Consider the following 20,117-nt stretch of genomic DNA (forward strand, 5'->3'; position numbering starts at 1 on the left):
GGATGAAAAAGGCAAACGGGCCATAGTTTGCCCACCATGGCGACAGCCATGTACAAAACCTCGGAGTCATTCGGCATTTTTTTCAGAACATTTTTTTTTCCTGTAAAAAAAAATCCACGATGCACAGAAACCGCCAGCAGTGACCTGCGAAGTGGCGGGGGATGACTGTAAAATGCCATTGGCAAGCCTTTCCCTGCCTCCTTCAGAAATGGACATTTGCTGCCATCTTGCGCCATTTGCAGCTTCACATAAAGGGCGAGACGTTTGCCATTGGGAGGAAAGCAATGATGGAAGTTCAGAATCAGAAAACCTTGAATAGTCCCAATATGGGCACATTTGCAATCCCAGCGGAGGGCGTGGGTGAAAATATGAAGTCTTCTAAGCACAATAGAAATGTCAGAAAACTGAAATGTAGAACTGTGAAAAAGATGTGCTATCGATTTTTGGGAAGCCAAAAAGTACAACGATGACCCAAATATCGGAAAGTTTGTTTTTATTTTTCAAATAAGTGACAATGAAAGTTATGAAGTTACCCCAGACATCACGCGCACACACGCGCGCAGACAACAAAAGCCAGGAAGCAACAAAAGCCCCGATTGCTCGCAGAGGCTCGCCTTCACGTGCACCCCGTAAATCTCCCAATTTAAGATGATCTATCTATCTATCGCGCCGCAATAGATGACGACCCTTCCGCGTTTAGCAGGTCCTTCGTTGCGTGCATTTCGACACAGGTTGGAAATCTGAAGCGTTTCAATGTCGAAATGGACGCGAACCAAGTCATGTTCAAATTGCCTCGGCTTGTCACACGTCCCACGGTCAGTAAACGCGGCAGACAGATCTGGCTGGCTGCTCGTGACGCGCCGACTGAGCCGAACCGAGCCGAGTCCAACCGAGCGGAGTCGGGCGGGAGCGACTTTTCCTGGCGGAGCAACGGAGGGACACGAGCGGCGTTGATCTGTCTGCGTGTCCGTCTGTCCTCCGCCGCCGCGCCGCAGCCGCCCCTTCTCCCCCGTCTGTCCGTTTCGGGACTCGCGACCGGCGGCTATGGATCCGCCCGCCTCCTACTCTCGCCACTGAGGGACCGTCGGATGCTCGAGCGGCCGTCGAGGCGGAGGGGGAGGACTGGGAGGGGGCATCCCGGTCGTTCTTCGACCACCTGGTGAGACGCCCGCGTCCCCTGACGAGGGCCGCCGTCCTCGCGGCCACCACGGAAGGCGGCCGGCTCCTGTTCTTGCCGGGTCCGCGAGGAGGAGCAGACATTGGGAGGTTTTTTTTGGGTGGGGGTGTAGCGGGGGAGAGGCAGGGAAAGGAGAGGGTGGCTGGTTGTGGCGGGTGGGAAGCGCCGTTAGCACGCTAGGCTAACTGCTGAGATGCGGTTCGCGGGTTTCGTCGGTCGGCCGCTCGAAAACGGCAATGCCGTCCGTTGTCGCGGGAGGGGGGGCGAGTTGCGGCCTCGTCAAGCGACCCTTCGCCCCTCCGGCTCATATTTTACGACTGTTCCAAGCACGATTCGAAAGAAAACGAAGGCGGCATCAGCGCTACTTGAGCTTCCGTTAGCAGCATCCCCTTCAAGCCCCTCCCCCCGCTAGCATCCATCGCTCGAGCCGCCGAAACGAAAGCGTCCGACGACCGGCGAGCCCCACGCCGTCTCTCCGCACCCCGGGCCGGGGAAGGGCAGGGCGAGGCTGGGTAGGACGGAGGGGGCCAGGCCGCGACCAGGCCGCCGTCAGTCCGCCGGGCGACGCGTTGGACGGCCGGCGGGCGGCTCTCCAACGGCTCTCCGTTGGCCGGCAGACATTTGCTCGCCTTGGAAAGAAAATGGAAGCAGCCTCGCGGATGTTGTTATGTAACAAATAAATGACACCACACGCGCCCTTGAAACAAAAGCTCTGCTTCCGTTCTCTCGTATGTTGCTGTAGTTCTTGGGCGGATTCGAACCATCCTCTGCTGGGGGGCGGGGGGCTGGGACTCAGGCACCACAACACCGGCTGCTCCGCCATTGTTGTTGGGTTTTTGTTGTTGTTGTTATCCGCCATTGAAGGCGCTCCAAGAGACGCACGTGAGTGACTGGCCAGCCGGTGAGGCCTTCGCTTTTCTTCAGGAGGCCTTCAGCACATTTTGATTGACGGATTTCACCTCCATCTATCTGGCCAAGGCGACTGACAACAGATTCTGATTGGCGACGGTGACCTGGCTGAAGCCAAGCCACAAAATTAGCCACGTAACATGATTCCCGGTTAGAACACCGACAATTTGGAAAATCGACTGATTAGCTCAAGAGAATATATTTTCTTTTTAAAAATTGCTGTTTTGCTGATTTTATTTTTGGTATCTTCCCAAAAATGTCTTCAAAAATCATCTGAAGTGCACTCCAGCACAAGTGACGTTTGGCTCCTCATCCGAAGAGCTTCGTCAGTGAACCAAAGTTGTGCTGGTAATCCAGGCCTTGAGCAGCAAAACCCTTCACTACGCTTTCGACCGTTCTTAAAATAGATTTTGTTAGGCCGATACCACGTAGGCTTAGTCGTGCTAATGAGGTGTAACCATAGCCAGGGAATAGAACAATAGTAAATATTATACAGTAGTATAACAATAGTATAGTAATCAGATTAGCTTTAGGGAGTGGTCCACTGCTCCCCCAACCTTAGAGCATCCGGATTTATCAGAGCAGAGGTCTGGCGCGGCCACCTCTGTTCATTAGGAATATAGGGCCAGGTTTACCAGCACAACTTGACCCCCCACTGCCCAAACCATCGACTTGAACTGGGCTTTGTTTTGCTTCCTTGCAGGCTGACTCACCGGGGCAGCGTCTGACCACTGAAGAAGGAGGTGAAGAAGAGGACGAAAAAAGAAAGGAAGGAAGGAAACAAGGAGGGAAAGAAAGTGACGAGAGGGAGGCAGCAAGCCCGAATCGTGGGAGAATCGGCTGCGGGGGGCCCGGCAACGCCATCATGAGCGACCAGAACGTCGTCAAGGAAGGATGGGTGCAAAAAAGAGGTGACGTCACTTCCCCCTCTTTACATCCGTCAATCATTTCATGACACTGCAACAAAATGGCCACCGTATTGCGCTTGAGGGGAAGGAAATAAAAATAATCATAAGAATACATTTCATTTCTAAGCATCTTTCAAAACTTTCAAGGTCACTTTACAGTCACAGGATCGGTTTTTCTTTGAGTGAGCAGCGGCAGCCACGTGCGCCAGTGTTCACTCAACCCGGAAGTAACTCAAATAGATATAAAGCTAGCTAGCCAATAGATAGCTAATAGAACTAGCTAGCTATCTATTAGCTGGCTAACTAGCTGGCTATTGATTTGCTATCCATTTCTATTTGCTATCATATCTATTTGGTATCTATTAGCTAGCTAGCGATGTTTCTGGCTTTCTATTGCCTATATGGCTATCTAGCTCGGTATCACGCTGTCTAGCTGGTTATCTATTAGCTATCTATTCACTATCTACCTAGCTGGCTATCTATTAGCTATCTATTAGCTAACTGGCTAGCTTTCCATCTGTTTGACTTACTTCCGGATTGAGTGAACGCTGGCACATGCGGCTGCCGCTGCTCACCCGCGGGAAAACCAATCGTGTGACTTTAAAGTGATCTTGAGAGTTTTGGAAGGCGCTCATAAATGAAATTTATTATTATTATTATTATTATTATTATTATAGCTAGCTCGGTAGACAGCCGGCTAGGGAGTTAGATCGCAAATAGCTAGCTAGCAAGATAGCCAGCTAGATAGCTAGATAAATAAGAAATATTTCTACTAAACACTGTGTTTGGATTTCAGCAGTGACTTCAACTGCTGCAAAGAGAATAAAAGATGTAAATATGATCAGTTAGAATTCAAAGAAGAAGACCAACGAGGAACGTGTCTAATAATAATAATAATAATAATAATAATAATAATACATTTAATTTCTAAGCGCCTCAAGGACACTTTACAGTTACGGGATAAGAACTTTTTTTTGTGCGTGTGAGCAGCGGCAGCCATTCGCGCCAGCGTTCACTCTACCCGGAAGTAACACAGCAGCAAAGTTATGAAAGGAAGAGGAAAGCAAAGAAAGAAGTAGGAAAACAAAATACAGGAGCTGCTGGAAAGGCAGCCACTGTCGTGGCGCCATCTTGAAGCCTACTTACTTACTTCTTGTCTACTTACAACATTCTCTCGTGAAGAAGGGTCTTCCTATTTGTCAGTAAAAGTGTTTTGTTGTGTGTGTGAGAGTGTGGCGGCCTAAAGACCTGTATTTTATTTTCCCCGCCGTCAGGCGAGTACATCAAGAACTGGCGTCCTCGCTACTTCCTGCTGAAGACGGACGGCTCCTTCATCGGCTACAAGGACAAACCGCAGGATTCGGATCTGGCTTACCCGCTCAACAACTTCTCTGTCGCAAGTGAGTAAGCGGGCAACATGGCGGACGTCCCGTAACGGGAGTGGACTTCAGAATCCCCCTTTTTGCTTCCACACCCGCTGTCTTCTGTTTCCAGAATGTCAACTGATGAAGACGGAGCGTCCCAAACCCAACACCTTCATCATCCGATGCCTGCAGTGGACCACCGTCATCGAGAGGACTTTCCACGTGGACACGCCGGACGAGAGGTTCGCCGTCATATACAGTGATACCTCAGATCATGAACTTAATTGGTTCCCAGAAAGTGTGTGTAAGGCAAAAAGTTTGTCTTCCAAATATTTATTTCCCATAAGAAACCATTCAAATGAGAATATCCGTTCCCAGGTCCCCATAAAACATCATTTTCTTAAAAATATGCCTTAAAACTACACAAAATACAGTGATACCTCAGCTCACAAACTTAATTGGTTCCCAGAAAATGTGTTTAACGTGAAAAGTTTGTCTTCCAAGCATTTATTTCCCATAAGAAACCATTAAAATGAGAATAATCAGTTCCCAAGTCCCCATCTTCTTCTTTTCCTTTGGGCTTTTCCCTTCAAGGGGTCGCCACAGCAAATCAGCGTCCTCCATCTTTAGAGGTTTGATCCGCATGTTTATTTTGGCCAATCTTTTACGTCGGATGCCCTTCCTGACACAACCCTCTGTATTTATCCGGGCTTGGGACTGGCACAAGAAAACATATGTGCCTTTGTGGCTACAGAACATGCAACTCGTTCAGTAAAAGGTTCCCCAACACAAAATGGTAATCGGCACAGTATGAAATGACAAAATACAGTGATACCTCAGCTCACGAACTTAATTGGTTGCCAGAATGTGTGTATAAGGCGAAAAGGTCATCTTCGAAACATTTATTTCCCTTAAAGGACAACCAACGTCTCCGGAGAAGTTGTGTCCATAATTTGTAAAATGGCTTCAAATGACTTCTACTGAGCGTACTTTACAAAGATTCCACCGCATATAGCTATATTTTACGTTTTAAGACTCGCGCTGAATATTCAGGAAGTCTTGTTTTTGAGTTGGTGACGAGTCCTCACCCTACGTCACTGAAGGAAGGCCCCTGACCGAAAAAAGGACACATTGTAGCAGTCCTTCCATCAATGCATCATGCGTCAATGCATTTTGCTGTACTTGTTTGGTCTGAAAACTTCGTGTTGCACCAAAAAGAGGCAGAAGAGGGCGACAAAGCTCCGTGTAAGGAATTAATCAGCCTGTGGAAACGGGCTGATTAATTCCTCACATGGAGCTTTGTCGCCCTCTTCTGCCTCTTTTTTAGTGCTACATTTCCCCCCCCCCCTATTGCCTCAAAATGGCACGGAATACATTTTTTAATCGATTGCAAACATGTATGCTTTACTCTTTAGAACTATTTGAATCATAATTCATAACCGGATGAGTAACAAGAAAGCATATTCTCCGAATCTGAAGCCATTGTTTTGATTCTCCAGCAAGGCAAAACGTCTTGGGGTGACGCCACGAACAAGGGGGCGGGACCTTCTGAAACTGGCCACTTCCGGGTTCATTTTTTTGCACATTTTGGACACTTTAAGTCATTTTTATTGGTGGTTTTGCATTTGACTAAAAATATCAGCCTGTGTGTTTTTTAGATTAGCATTTTAGATGCTATAAAACGTTTTTCTGATGTCATTTAGGAAACAAAAAAGTGATGTCGGTTGTCCTTTAAGAAACCATTTAAATTAGAATAATCAGTTCCCATATTGCCATAAAACATCATTTTCAACTAAATAAGCCTTAAAACTACACACAATATACCTTATTTTATGTCTAATAAATGTGCTATTGGATTCTCATGAAATAAATAAACTACTGTATCATCCGTGGGGAAATTGACATTTCACAGCAGCAAAGTGATGAAAGGAAGAGGGAAGGAAAGGAAGAAGTAGAAAAAAACAAAATACAGGAGGTTCTGGAAAGCCAGCCACTCTTGCGGCAGCCATTTTAAAGTCAAAACAACAACAAAAAAATGAAATAACAAATCATGTGACACAACGCAAAAGACACAATCTGAAGCACTTGTCGTATGAAGCAGTTTTAGATGAAAGGCAGGATCAAAGCATCCTTTTCACAATGGATGTCACTGTGAAATGTGCACATTTGCTACAAAGCTCAGTGTTCAAAAGCAAACATGCAGCTAGCCGTAGCGTCCGTTGACCGAAAGAGATTGTCTCGCATCTCCTGTCCCGCGTAAATCCGCTTCAATTCCAAGCCGCGGCCGTTCCACATCCGCTTCGGCGCTCATCCATCCAGTCCAACAGCAGCGGCCTTTCCGCTGACCAAAAGCTAACAGCTGACCAATGCAAACAAAGAACAATGCCCCCCACTATCTTAGCTATTTAGCTAGCTACCTGGCTGGCTATCCATTTACTATCTATTTGCTATCTGGCTAGCTATCTATATAGCTGGCTATCTATTAGCTATCTTGTCTTCTATCTTTTCACCCCCGCAACCCATCCTCTTTCAAATTGCTGCTGTGGACTGCAAATTTCCCCATTGTGGGACGAATAAAGGTTTTCTGATTCTGATCTACCAAGCTGGCTATCTATTTGCTATCCATTTGCGATCTATTAGCTAGCTACCTAGCTGGCTATCTATTTGCTATCCATTTGTTATCTAGCTAGCTACCTAGCTGACTATCCATTTGCTATCTATTTGCTATCTACCTAGCTGGCTATCTATTTGCTATCCATTTGCGATCTATTAGCTAGCTACCTAGCTGGCTACCAATTTGCTATCCATTTGCTATCTAGCTAGCTACCTAGCTGGCTATCCATTTGCTATCTATTTGCTATCTACCTAGCTGGCTATCTATTTGCTATCCATTTCCTATCTATGTGCTATCTAGCTAGTTACCTAGCTGGCTATCTATTTGATATCTATTTGATATCGAGCTAGCTGCCTACCTGGCTATCTATTTGCTATCCATTTTCTATCTATTAGACCTGCTACCTAGATGGCTATCAATTTGCTATCCATTTGCCATCTATTAGCTAGCTACCTAGCTGGGTATCCATTTGCTATCTATTAGTTATCTACCTAGCTAGCTATGTAGCTGGTTATATATTAGCTATATGGCTATCTAGCTAGTTAGCTAACTGTCTAGCTGGCTATCTATTAGCTATCTGTTAGCTAGCTAGCTTTCTATCTATTTGAGTTACTTCTGGGTTGAGTGAACTCTAGCGCATGTAGCCGCCGCTGCTCACCCACAGAAAAACTTATCCTGTGACTGTAAAGTGACCTTGAGAGTTTTGACAGGCGCTTAGAAATGAAATGGATTATTGTGATTATGATTATTATTATTACCGAACTGGCAGGGATGAGTGGGCCGAGGCCATCCAGACGGTGGCCGGTTCTCTGGCCAAGCAGGAGGAGGAGGGCATCCTGTGCAGCCCCAGCTCGCAGATGGAGAACGTCAACGAGGAGGAGATGGACACCTCCATCAGCCACTACAAACGCAAGGTCACCCGCTCAAACGCCACATTGGTCGCCACACATCACCCGCACAACGCTTCAATTGGCCTGATGTGGTTTTGGGTCCAAGCGTGCGTCTGTCCCCCCCTTCCATTTTTTTGTCCTCCATCCGTTGCGCAGACAATGAACGACTTTGACTATCTGAAGCTTCTGGGCAAAGGCACCTTTGGCAAAGTCATCCTGGTGCGAGAGAAGGCCAGCGGGACCTACTACGCCATGAAGATCCTCAAGAAGGAAGTCATCATTGCCAAGGTACGTCAAAGGGGGGGGGGGTGACTGTGCTCGCTCGGACATTTTCTGATGCTAAAATGAAGCATCACGAAGCTTCATTTAAGCCATTGTGCCATCGTGTGGTCAATCAATGTCATGACTGAGTGAGATAGTGATTTGATGGGCTCAAAATGGACCAAAGAGGATATAACTATGCAATAAAAATGCCAGCTAGCTACCTACCTAGCCGGCTATCTATTCACTATCAATTTACTATCTATTTGCTATCTAGCTAGTTACCTAGCTGGCTATCCATTTGCTATCCATTTGCTATCCATTTGCTATCTACCTCACTGGGTGTGTATTTCCTGTCTATTTGCTATCGAGCTAGCTATCTATTTGCTATCTATTAGCTAGCTAGCTGGATAGCTTTTCTATCAATTTGCTGTCTATTAGCTCGCTACCTAGCTGGCTATCTATTTGCTATCCATTTGTTATCTATTTTCTACCTAACTAGCTATCTATTTGCTAATCATTTGCTATCTATTAGCTATCTGTGTAGCTAGCTAGCTATGTAGCTGGCTATTTATTAGCTATATGGTTATGTAGCAAGTTAGCTAACTGTCTAGCGGGCTATCTGTTAGCTAGCTAGCTTTCTATCTATTTGAGTTACTTCAGGGTTGGGTGAACGCCGGCGAATGTGGCTACCGCTGCTCACCCACAGAAAAACTGATTCTGTGACTGTTTTGAAAGGCGCTTAGAAATAAAATGTATTATTATTATTATTATTTATTATTATTATTATTATTAGGACCAACAAAGTCGTCCTTTTATTTTATTTTGGTGGGAGGAGGGGTTCATTCCTTCCTTCCTGTTTTCATTTTCTTGCTTTGCTTCTTTGCCGCAGGACGAAGTGGCTCACACGCTCACAGAAAGTCGGGTCCTAAAAAACACCCGGCATCCATTCCTGACGGTGAGTGTCGGGGGTCAGAGGTCACCTTTCATGGGCCTGGTTGTAATCTCAGCGCTGCTTGTCGTGCAGTCTCTTAAGTACTCCTTCCAGACCAAGGACCGCCTCTGCTTCGTCATGGAGTACGTCAACGGGGGCGAGGTCAGAACATGTCTGTTGGATTTGTGACCCCTGAACCCCATCCCCCACCCCCAAAAAAAAGATGGTTTTGATGATGCTCTCTTTTCCCAGCTGTTTTTCCACCTGTCCCGCGAGCGGGTCTTTTCCGAGGACCGCACGCGGTTCTACGGTGCCGAGATCGTCTCGGCGCTGGACTACCTGCACTCGGCCAAGATCGTCTACCGGGACCTCAAGGTGATTTTTTTTTTTTTGGGTGGGGTGGGGGTTACGTGGTTTGGCCTGAGAGGAAGTGTCAAACGGCGACTTGCTTGCCCGCGAGCAGCTGGAGAACCTGATGTTGGACAAAGACGGCCACATCAAGATCACCGACTTTGGTCTGTGCAAAGAGGGCATCACTGACACGGCTACCATGAAGACCTTCTGCGGGACCCCCGAGTACCTGGCGCCCGAGGTCTGGATCCGCCCCCTTTTTCTTATTACAGTCATACCTCGGCTTACGAACGCTTTAGCTCACCGACCTTTCGCCTTACAAACATTAAATTCGCGAGATCTTGGCATACATGACTGCAGATGTGGTTTGTTATCGAGTGGAGTACTTTTGCTATTATGGGAGTGACCCCACCACAGGCTAGTTTTAAGCCGAAGAGGACACAAAAGAAAATGGTGGTCGAGCAGAAGGAGGAGAGCATCAAAAAACACTGTGCGTTTGTGTGACTTTGCATCCCGGTACCAGTACGCGAAGTGTGTTTCCGTGTTGTCTAAGCAACGTTCTCAGGCAATAGAAGAGGTTGAAAAACGTCTATTGAACGAAAAGGAGTGAGCAGGGTACCGTGTTGAGTGAGGGGATTATCGCGGAGAAAGCACGACTACTTCACTCGCTATTTGCTATCTACAGTGAGACCTCAACTTACGAACTTAATTGCTTCCCAGACAGAGTGTGTAAGGCGTGTGTATATCAAAAAAACATTTCCCATAGGAAACCATTAAAATGGGAATAATCCGTTCCCGGGTTTCCATAAAATATACTTTTCAACTAAATAAGCCTTAAAACTACACACAACATACCTTATTCTACGTATAATAAATGTGCTATTGTATTGTAATGAAAGAAATACACTGCATTGTATCATAAAGTCACTTTATTTACTTTATTTGTGATGGTCATTTATGGCTTGATGGAATGGTGTTGGAGGTCGAAGGTCAAAGGGAATTGCTGTTTGGAAAGAGAGGCGCATTACATGAGGACTGTAATTAAAGAAATAAACTGTGCTGTAAAATGAAGTTTTATTTACCTTTTTGATGGTCGTTGAGGCTTATGGAAGGACAGTCACCTTCCATAAGGACTGTTGGTAACTTAACCTCTGGTGTGGCTTCTCTTCTTTTTTCTTTGGAGACTCCTCATCATTTTTGCGGATTAAAAAGCTCTTAATTGACACCTGTTGCTTTCTGACTTGTAAGGTCTTACGAAGCTGAGGCATCACATTATCGTTCATCATGTTGATGATTGTCATAGCCACAGTCTTTTCTAGATGGAACTGTTCGGTAAAAGCCTGCACATCATTCCACTTTGCCAACATTGCCTTGATGAGCTCACTTGATGCTGCAGCCATCTCCTCCTCAGATGTTCTGTTACTGGCTTTAACATCTTCAATAAGCGCCGAACTTCCAGGTTGGCGCATGGCGATATCGGCGTGAATTAGCCGTGCTTTCTCGCATTAAAATAGCTTTACTCACGCTGTCGCCGGATAGCTGCTTTTCGTGAATCCAAATTAACAGAAGTTTTTCAACTTCTTCGATTGCCCGAGACCGTCGCTTTGAGAGCACGGAAACTCCTTTTGCAACAGACGCACCTTTTATGGCTTCTCTGTTCCGGAGAATGGGAGCAATGGTTGACTTAGCATAGCCGTGCTCGGCCACTAAATCACACAATCGCACACCTCGTTCGTGTTTTTCAATTATGTCCTTCTTCTCAGCGACGGTGATTTTATTTTGTGTCTTCTTGGGCTGAACACGAGCGTGTGGTGTTTTTTTTTTTTTTTTTTTTTTTTTTTTTTTCGGTCCCATCATGGTAAAATTATCAGCAAAAAGCTCCAAGTAGGCGATCGACGTGTGCATTCAATGAGAGGGCGTGTGGAAAGTAGCGCCGGCTGGAGCGCTGTTCGGTCGTGTGCTTCCGCCGAAGATCACTCCGCCGAAAATAGTGCTTATTATAAGGTTTAAATTTCATAAATTTGACGTTCTTAAGACAAAAAGTTTGTAAGATAAAGTGTTTGTAAGTTGAGGTCTCACTGTATTAGGTAACTGGTCGGCTAGCTTGCTATCTGGCTGTCTATCTATTAGTTATATAGCTAGTTGTCTAGCTGGCTATCTATTAGCTACCTACAGTGTGCCCACAGAGAAACTTCTGTGACTGAAAAGTGACCTTGAGAGTTTTGAAAGGCGCTTATAAATGATATTTATTATTATATGTTATTATTATACTCGGGTATCATCAAGTGGCAATGACATCGACACAAATGTCAATAAAACGACTTTATGATGCAGTACAGTTTATTTCCTTCATTACAATACAATAGCACATTTATTATACATAAAATAAGGTATATTTTGTGTAGTTTTAAGGCTTATTTAGTAGGAAATTATGTTTTATGGGGACCTGGGAACAGATTATTCTCATTTGAATGGTTTCTTATGGGAAATAAATGTTTGGCAGACACACTTTTCACATGACACTTTCTGAGAACCAATTAAGTTGGTGAGCTGAGGTATCACTGTATTGTGTGTAGTTTTAAGGCGTATTTTGTAGAAAATTGTGTTTTATTGGGACCTGGGTACGAATTATTCTCATTTGAATGGTTTCTTATGAGAAATAAATGTTCGGAAGACGAACTTTTTGCCTTAAACACAGTTTCTGAGAACCAATTAAGTTGGTAAGCCGAGGTATCACTGTATTTATTTTTGCAGCCATTTTGATTCCGACATTTTTTTGGGGATGGGGGACGGGCGTCTAGGTGCTGGAGGACAACGACTACGGCCGTGCGGTGGACTGGTGGGGACTCGGCGTGGTGACGTACGAGATGATGTGCGGCCGCCTGCCCTTCTACAACCAGGACCACGAGAAGCTCTTTGAGCTCATCCTCATGGAGGAGATCAAGTTCCCCCGCACACTGTCGGCCGACGCCAAGTCGCTGCTGTCGGGCCTCCTCATTAAGGACCCCAACAAAAGGTCAGAGGTCGTCTCCCGCCCCTTCCACCATTGAACCTTTTTTTTTTTTTTAATCTGCTCCTTCTCTTCCCGCCCTCTGTGTCTTCTGGTCTTCCTGCTCTCCTCCGACCCCCCCCCCCCTGGCCCCGCCCCCAAAAACCCCACGTCAGGCTGGGAGGGGGACCGGATGACGCCAAGGAGATCATGCGACACAGTTTCTTTGTCACCGTGGACTGGCAGGACGTCTACGATAAGAAGGTGAGAAGCATAGCCCCGCCCTTTCCACTTTTCGCCATATCGCCACGGCGACGTTAGCAAATCCGGCCGGCGAGCGGCGTGGATTTGCCGAGCTTTGAGGAGAAAGATCCGTCACAAGTTCTGGGGCTGATTTCTATTTCCATTTGCTATCTATTTGCTATCTCGCTACCTACCTAGCTAAATAGCTATTTGCTATCCATTTGCTATCTATTAGCTAGCTACCTAGCTTGCTATCTACTTGCTATCTAGCTACCTACCTAGCTAGATAGCTATTTGCTATCCATTTGCTATCTATTAGCTAGCTACCTAGCTGGCTATCTATTTGCTATCCCTTTGCTATCTATTTGCCATCTATCTAGCTACTTAGCTAGCTATCTATTTGCCATCCATTAGCTATCTATTAGCTTTCTACCGAGCTGGCTATGTATTTGCTATCCATTTGCTATCTATTAGCTATCAGGCTAGCTAGCTATGTAGCTGGATATTTATTAGCTATATGGCTATCTATCTATCTAGCTACCTAGCTGGGGATCTATTTGCTATCTATTAGCTAGCTACCTAGCTGGCTGTATAGTTGCTATCTTATTTGCTATCTATTTTCCATCTAGCTAGCTACCTAGCTTGGTATCTATTTGCTATCTATTAGCTAGCTACCTAACTGGCTATCTATTTGCTATCCATTTGCAATCTATTTGCTATCTAGCTTGCTACCTAGCTAGCTATCTATTTGCTATCTACTAGCGATATGGCTAGCTAGTTAGCTATGTAGCCGCTATTTATTAGCTATATGGCTAGCTAGTTAGCTAACTGTCTAGCTGGCTATCTGTTAGCTAGCTAGCTGGTTTTCTATTTTTGAGTTACTTCCGGAGTGAACATTGGCGCATGTGGCTGCCGGTGCTCACCCGCAGAAAAACTGTTCCTGTGACTGTAAAGTGACCTTGAGAGTTTTGAAAGGCGCTTCTAAATGAAAATTTATTATGTTTTGTTTTTGGCCCCGCCCTCTTTTCAGATGGCCCCGCCCTTCCAGCCTCAAGTGAGCTCGGAGACGGACACACGCTACTTTGACGAAGAGTTCACGGCGCAGACCATCACCATCACGCCGCCGGAGAAATGTGAGTGTGACCACCCCGCGACGCTCGCTTACCCGCGTTTTGGCCGGCGAGAAAATGGGCGGCGGGCTGACGCGCGCCTTTGTCACCCGCGCAGACGACGAAGACGGCATGGACGCCGCCGACAACGAGCGGCGGCCTCACTTCCCGCAGTTCTCCTACTCGGCCAGCGGGAGGGAGTGAACGCCCCCTCCTGGCTCCGCCCCCTCCATGGCCCCGCCCCCAAACGAACCACGCCCACCTGCTCTCCTTGGGCGGCCATTTGGAGGAAAGCCCGTCGCCATTTTAGGAAAAAAGCAGTCCCGGTGTGGCCGGGTGGGGGAGGGGCTTTTGGGCGGACGGACGCAGGAAGGGGTCTTCAAGTTCGAGTGGACTTTAAAAAGTTTTTTTGCACAGTGGGCGCCCCCCCCCCCCCCCCCTGGCCCCACGCTAAACGGGGTCGGCTATGTTTTTGTTTTCCCGCCAGAGGCTGAGCGACTTTGTTCCTATTTATTTTTCTTCTCTCCATCTCAGTATTTCTCTTCTCCGCGTTGGTTCGTGGTGTCCTCCTTGTCCTCATGGTGGTGATGATCACCTCCCCCCCCCAAAAAAAAAAAAAAAAAATCAGCCACTTCCTGTTTGGAAAGGCGACAACCAATGGCGTTTCTCCGTGTCCATTCCCCTCTCCTCACGTTGACACGCAGAAACACTCTCGCGCGCAATGCGGTGCGCCCGATGTTACCCCCCGACCCACAAAGTCTAAACGCGCTAGCGTGGTCAAGATTGGCGCTCGTCTGCGACACCATATTGTCTCAAGCGCCAAAACTCAGGAGTCGCGCATCTGCGCTGCTGAAATACCATTTTTTTTTTGGGGGGGGGGGGTTTCAGGCTAATGTACAAACGATAAACGTGAAAGAAACGTTTTGTTTGTATCTTTGCTGAAAAGAGGCAAGATGGCGCCACACCGGGCCGGCCTCGTTTGGCCGATTTGTGCGTCTCCGGGCCAGGCACACCCGCACGTCTACAGACTTGGCTTGATTGGGAGGGTGACCAATCACTTTGAGTACAAGCAACGCTAGCGGACAAATTCCTTCCGTCTCACTGGCGAAACATTCCGGTAAAATGGCGCCCGCCGCCTGGTGTCATGTACATATTTATGCAATAGGCTTTTTTCTCTTGTTGTTTTCTTTTCAAACGGTCCGTCCGCTATGAGACGGACGTCCGTCCCGCGTCCGTCTCTTCCTCGGTTGTCACGCTAGACCCCGCCGGCGATGTTGATTCACCGTGCTGACAAGATTAAAAAAGGATTGAAAAAGATTGTTTACCCCCCCCCCCCCTCCCCCACTTCTTCTTCGCCATTTTGTTTTTATTTTTTGGGATTATTTGTTTTTTGTTTTTTTTTTTTCTTACCAAAACGTTAGAGCAAGAAACCCAGTCGTGGACTTGCTTTGCTGTGCTAGTATTTATTTTCAATTAAATCAAAACCAATACAAATTTTCCACACTCTGTCGTTCTTCCTCTTTATTTTTATGACAGTTGCATTTTAGACAGTTGCATCCTATGGGAAATTAATGTTTGGGATACACACTTTTCGCCTTACACACTGTCAGGGAACTAATTAAGTTCGTAAACCAAGGTATCATTGTACAAGAAAACAATGACTAGGCCTATTTGAAAGAAAAATCGCTCGAATAAACAATTCAAAGTAACTAAAAAAAACAAAACATGGATTTAAAAAAAAGAGCCGGGGAAATGTGTCCCCTACGACGAACAAGTAGCCGAAAATTGCAACGAATTTCACGGTTGATCGATTTGTAGTGATTAGTGGGCGGTTGCTGCGATGCGCGCCTTAGCCTATAGGGGGAAGTGGGGTACACGCATGCCTGAAAACACAACCTTCTCGGACAAAAGCCAAGAAGAAGAAATGTGGCGCGCTGTCGCGATGCTTCGTTCGGAGGTGTTCGGAGGAGCCGAGTTCCCCAAACTTCGTGTGGCCATCCACTGCGCATGCGTCAAGGCGGTCCCGAATATGGCGGAGCTTTTCCTCCCGCCGTTGGTCTCGTCAACTGTCAAACAACAGTCGACGGGAAACCACTCGCCATTCAAGACACCGCAAGGAACGACGGCCTTTCTTTTTCACACCACGGGGATATTATTATGTGCCCGTCAGCTTTGTTGTATTCACTTTTCGTTTAGGTTGCCCAAGTGTTTGTTTGGGCGTCTATCATCTGCCACAATTGGAAGAGGTGTCGTTCACGGACGAACGGTCTCTATGAGATGGCTCTTTGAAGTGAACGACTGGAGACGGCTCCCAATAGTTAGCCACTTTTAGGAGCCGACTTTTCCCGCGCTTCGGTTAAAGCAGCACGTGATTGGTCAAAATCTGTAGTAGAAGACAGCTCGCTAGCTATATATTAGCTATATGGCTATCTCGCTGGCTATCTAATGGCTATCTATTGGTTATCTAATAACTAGCTAGCTAGCTTTCTATCTATTTGAGTTGCTTCCGGGTTGAGTGAACGCTGGCGCATGTGGCTGCCGCTGTTCACCCACAGAAAAACGTATCCTGTGACTGTAAAGTGACCTTCAGAATTTTGAAAGGCGCTTAGAAATGAAATGTATTATTATTATTATGTTTCTAATTCGGGGAACCGGCGCTAGTTCCGTTTGCTTCCGGGTCGAGTGTACGCTGGCGTGTTTTGGCTGCCGCTGCTCGCCCGCAATTATTTTTCGCTTCTCCTTAACTTTTTATTATTTATTATTTTATTCATTGTCATATGGGAAATCTTGTTCTTCTCCTGGTTCAGTTCTTCATTTGTGTTGGTTTCAATATTTAATCAGCAGGAAGCAAGGTAATATACAAAAAAGAATATTTACAGTAAAGTCTCGTTATATCGATATTCTTGGCAGTCAGAAAAAATGTCGATATAACCGTACTATCGATATATCCGATCCTGCGCCATACTGCATGAGGCGGGGGCAATAAATGGGGGATCTTTGATATGGCATGTCATTTTATCATTGGGTTCATGGATTGCGTATCTCGCATGCTTTTGTACTGTAGTGAAGTGAAAAATAAACTTATGCATTCAATAAAAACGTCATTTATTACATTTTTGTTTCCTTTTTGTTTTGTTTTCACTTTTTTGTTTCCTAAATGACATCAGAAAAACGTTTTATAGCAGGGGTGTCAAAGTCATTTTTTGCCGTGGGCCACATTGTAGTTATGGTTTCCTCTCGAGGGCCGTTATGAATTTGGGGAACCCATTAGAATGTTTAAATCCCTTCAAATATTACATATAGAGCACACAGCAAATTAATGAATAACTCGTTTTCAAATCTGAAGTCAAGAATAATGACTTTTATTGTGGTTGACATCCAAAAATATGAAATTTTGGCTCCGATTTTAGCAATCATCATGGAATTTAACAAATTTGATTTGCTTTCGCGGGCCGAAAAAAATGATGTGGTGGGCCGGATTTGGCCCGCGGGCCTTGACTTTGACACCTGTGTTTTATAGCATCTAAAATAGCCAAAACACGCAGGCTGATATTTTTAGTCAAATGCAAAACACCAATCAAAATGACTTAAAGTGTTCAAAATCTGCAAAAAAATTGAGCTACCAATTGGGCATTTTCAGAAAGTCCCGCCCCCGGTTCGTGACATCACGCCAAGACGCCTTGCATTGCTGGAGAATCAAAACAATGGCTTCAGAGTCGGAGAATATGCTTTCTTGTTACACCTCCAGTTATGAATATGATTCAAATACAGTGAGACCTCAACTTACAAACACCTTATCTTACAAACGTCAAATTTATGAACATTAAACCTTATAATAGCACTATTTTCATAATACACACCCACCACGGCTGGCGGAGTGATCTTCGGCGGAAGCACACGACCGAACAGCACCAGAGGTTAAGTTACCAACAGTCCTTATGGAAGGTGACTCTCCTTCCATAAGCCATCAATGACCATCAAAAAGGTAAATAAAACTTTATTTTACAGCACAGTTTATTTCTTTAATTACAGTCCTCATGTAATGTGCCTCTCTTTCCAAACAGCAATTCCCTTTGACCTTCGACCTCCAACACCATGCCATCAAGCCATAAATGACCATCACAAATGGAAATAAAGTGACTTTATGATACAATGCAGTGTATTTCTTTCATTACAATACAATAGCACATTTATTATACATAGAATAAGGTATGCTGTGTGTAGTTTTAAGGCTTATTTAGTTGAAAAGTATATTTTATGGAAACCCGGGAACGGATTATTCCCATTTTAATGATTTCCTATGGGAATTGTTTTTTGAGATACACACTTTTCGCCTTACACACTCTGTCTGGGAACCAATTAAGTTCGTAAGTTGAGGTCTCACTGTAGTTCTGAAGAGGACAGTATAAATGTTTGCAATCGATTAAAGAAGGTCTTCCGGGTCATTTTGAGGGATCAAGACTGATGTGTAGCGACACAGAAAATGCAGAAGATGGCGCCAGAGCTCCATTGGAAATTGGTTGATTTTTCACCTTGGAATTTTTGTCATATCATATCTAATAGTGTAAGATACAACGATTCACCATTGCGTTATTCATGTGTTTTCCTTCTAATTTCTCCATCAACACAAAGTTTTCAGACCAAACAAAGGACAGTGAGACCTTGGCTTACGAACTTAATTGGTTCCCAGACAGAGTGTGTGAGGCGAAAAGTGTGTATCTCAAAAATTAATTTCCCATAGGAAACCATTAAAATGAGAGTAATCCGTTCCCAGGTTTCCATAAAATATAATTTTCAACTAAATGAGCCTTAATTGTAAAGTGTCCTTGAGTGTCCAGAAAGGCACTTGTAAATTAAATGTATTAATATAATAATAATAATAATAATAATAATAATAATAATAATAATAATAATAATAATAATAATAAATTTGATTTCTAAGCGCCTTTCAAAACTTTCAGGGTCACTTTACGGTCACAGGATCAGTTTTTCTGTGGGTGAGCAGCGGCAGCCACACGCGCCAGTGTTCACTGAACCCGGAAGTAACTCAAATAGATAGAAAGCTAGTTCGCTAGCTAATAGATAACTAATATATAGTTAGCCAGCTAGATACCAAATAGAGAGCTAGCTAGCAGCTAGATAGCAAATAGAGATCGAGCTAGCTAGATAGTCAGCAAGCACAATAGCAAATAGAGAGCTACCTAGCAGCTAGATAGAAAATAGAGATCGAGCTAGCCAGATAGCCAGCCAGCTAGATAGCAAATAGAGAACTAGCTAGCAGCTATGTAGCAAATAGAGATTGAGCTAGCTAGATAGCAAATAGAGCTAGCTAGCAGCTAGATAGTAAAGAGATCAAGCTAGCTAGATAGATAGCAAGCACAATAGCAAATAGAGAGCTACCTAGCAGCTAGATAGAAAATAGAGATCGAGCTAGCCAGATAGATAGCCAGCCAGCTAGATAGCAAATAGAGAACTAGCTAGCAGCTATGTAGCAAATAGAGATTGAGCTAGCTAGATAGCAAATAGAGCTAGCTAGCAGCTAGATAGTAAAGAGATCAAGCTAGCTAGATAGATAGCAAGCACAATAGCAAATAGAGAGCTAGCTAGCAGCTATATAGAAAATAGAGATCGAGCTAGCCAGATAGATAGCCAGCCAGCTAGATAGCAAATAGAGAACTAGCTAGCAGCTATGTAGCAAATAGAGATTGAGCTAGCTAGATAGCAAATAGAGCTAGCTAGCAGCTAGATAGCAAAGAGATCAAGCTAGCTAGATAGATAGCTAACCAGCTAGATAGCAAATAGAGAGCTAGCTAGCAGCTAGAGAGCAAATATAAATCGTACCCGAGAGCAGCCGCCGCAGGTTGCTTTATTTAGTCGTGTTAGCATAGCTAGCAGATGATGGCGTTTGTGGCACCGCCCGCCTGTCGAGAAAATGACGCGTGGGATTCAGTGATGGCAGTTGGACTTCAGAGCTTTGAGACGTTCCTTAAAAGTGAGCACAGACGCCGGTTCAAAAGACGAGTGTCTAGTTGCCTTGTTCAAGTTCAATCAAAATCAATCGCTAGAACACGCTGCACTAGTATCATCGTCAACAAAACATATGACAAATAAGTATGCACTTATTATTATTATTACTAGACACTTTGATTTGGGTTTGAAGAGTTCATGGCGAGGGGGAAGGAGCTGTTTCAATGTCTGCTAAATTTGCTGGCGCCTGCCTGAGGGGAGTCGCTGGAAAAGGTGGTGGGCAGGGTGCGGAGGGTTTGATGTTCCACACTCTCGTCTTGACTTACAAATCAATTTTCTTGTCAAATGTGCACAATGGTTCCATTCCCACTTGCCTTTCATCATTGCGAAGGTACGTCAAG

General features: G+C 45.1%; 1 protein-coding gene across 2 annotated transcripts; it reads left to right on the plus strand.

Annotated features, from left to right (window-relative positions):
- Positions 1-490: 490 nt before the first annotated feature.
- akt3b (AKT serine/threonine kinase 3b) lies at positions 491-14,609 on the plus strand. 2 transcript variants are annotated; one of them, XM_089005847.1, is made up of 14 exons: positions 491-1,159; positions 2,790-2,997; positions 4,269-4,394; positions 4,489-4,600; positions 7,742-7,886; positions 8,019-8,150; positions 9,016-9,081; positions 9,151-9,219; positions 9,310-9,432; positions 9,521-9,649; positions 12,210-12,424; positions 12,574-12,661; positions 13,671-13,773; positions 13,868-14,609. In XM_089005847.1, exons 2-14 carry the CDS (start codon positions 2,952-2,954, stop codon positions 13,951-13,953), a joined length of 1,440 nt encoding a protein of 479 aa, XP_088861973.1. In that variant the 5' UTR covers positions 491-1,159; positions 2,790-2,951; the 3' UTR covers positions 13,954-14,609. The 2 variants fall into 2 exon arrangements, with proteins under 2 accessions (XP_088861973.1, XP_088861974.1); XM_089005848.1 differs by lacking the exon at positions 491-1,159 and adding an exon at positions 1,170-2,236.
- The last annotated feature ends 5,508 nt before the right edge of the window (positions 14,610-20,117 follow it).

The sequence above is a fragment of the Hippocampus bargibanti genome, linkage group LG10, assembly GCF_051943395.1.
Source record: "Hippocampus bargibanti isolate YZ-2025 linkage group LG10, ASM5194339v1, whole genome shotgun sequence".
NCBI lineage: Eukaryota > Metazoa > Chordata > Actinopteri > Syngnathiformes > Syngnathidae > Hippocampus > Hippocampus bargibanti.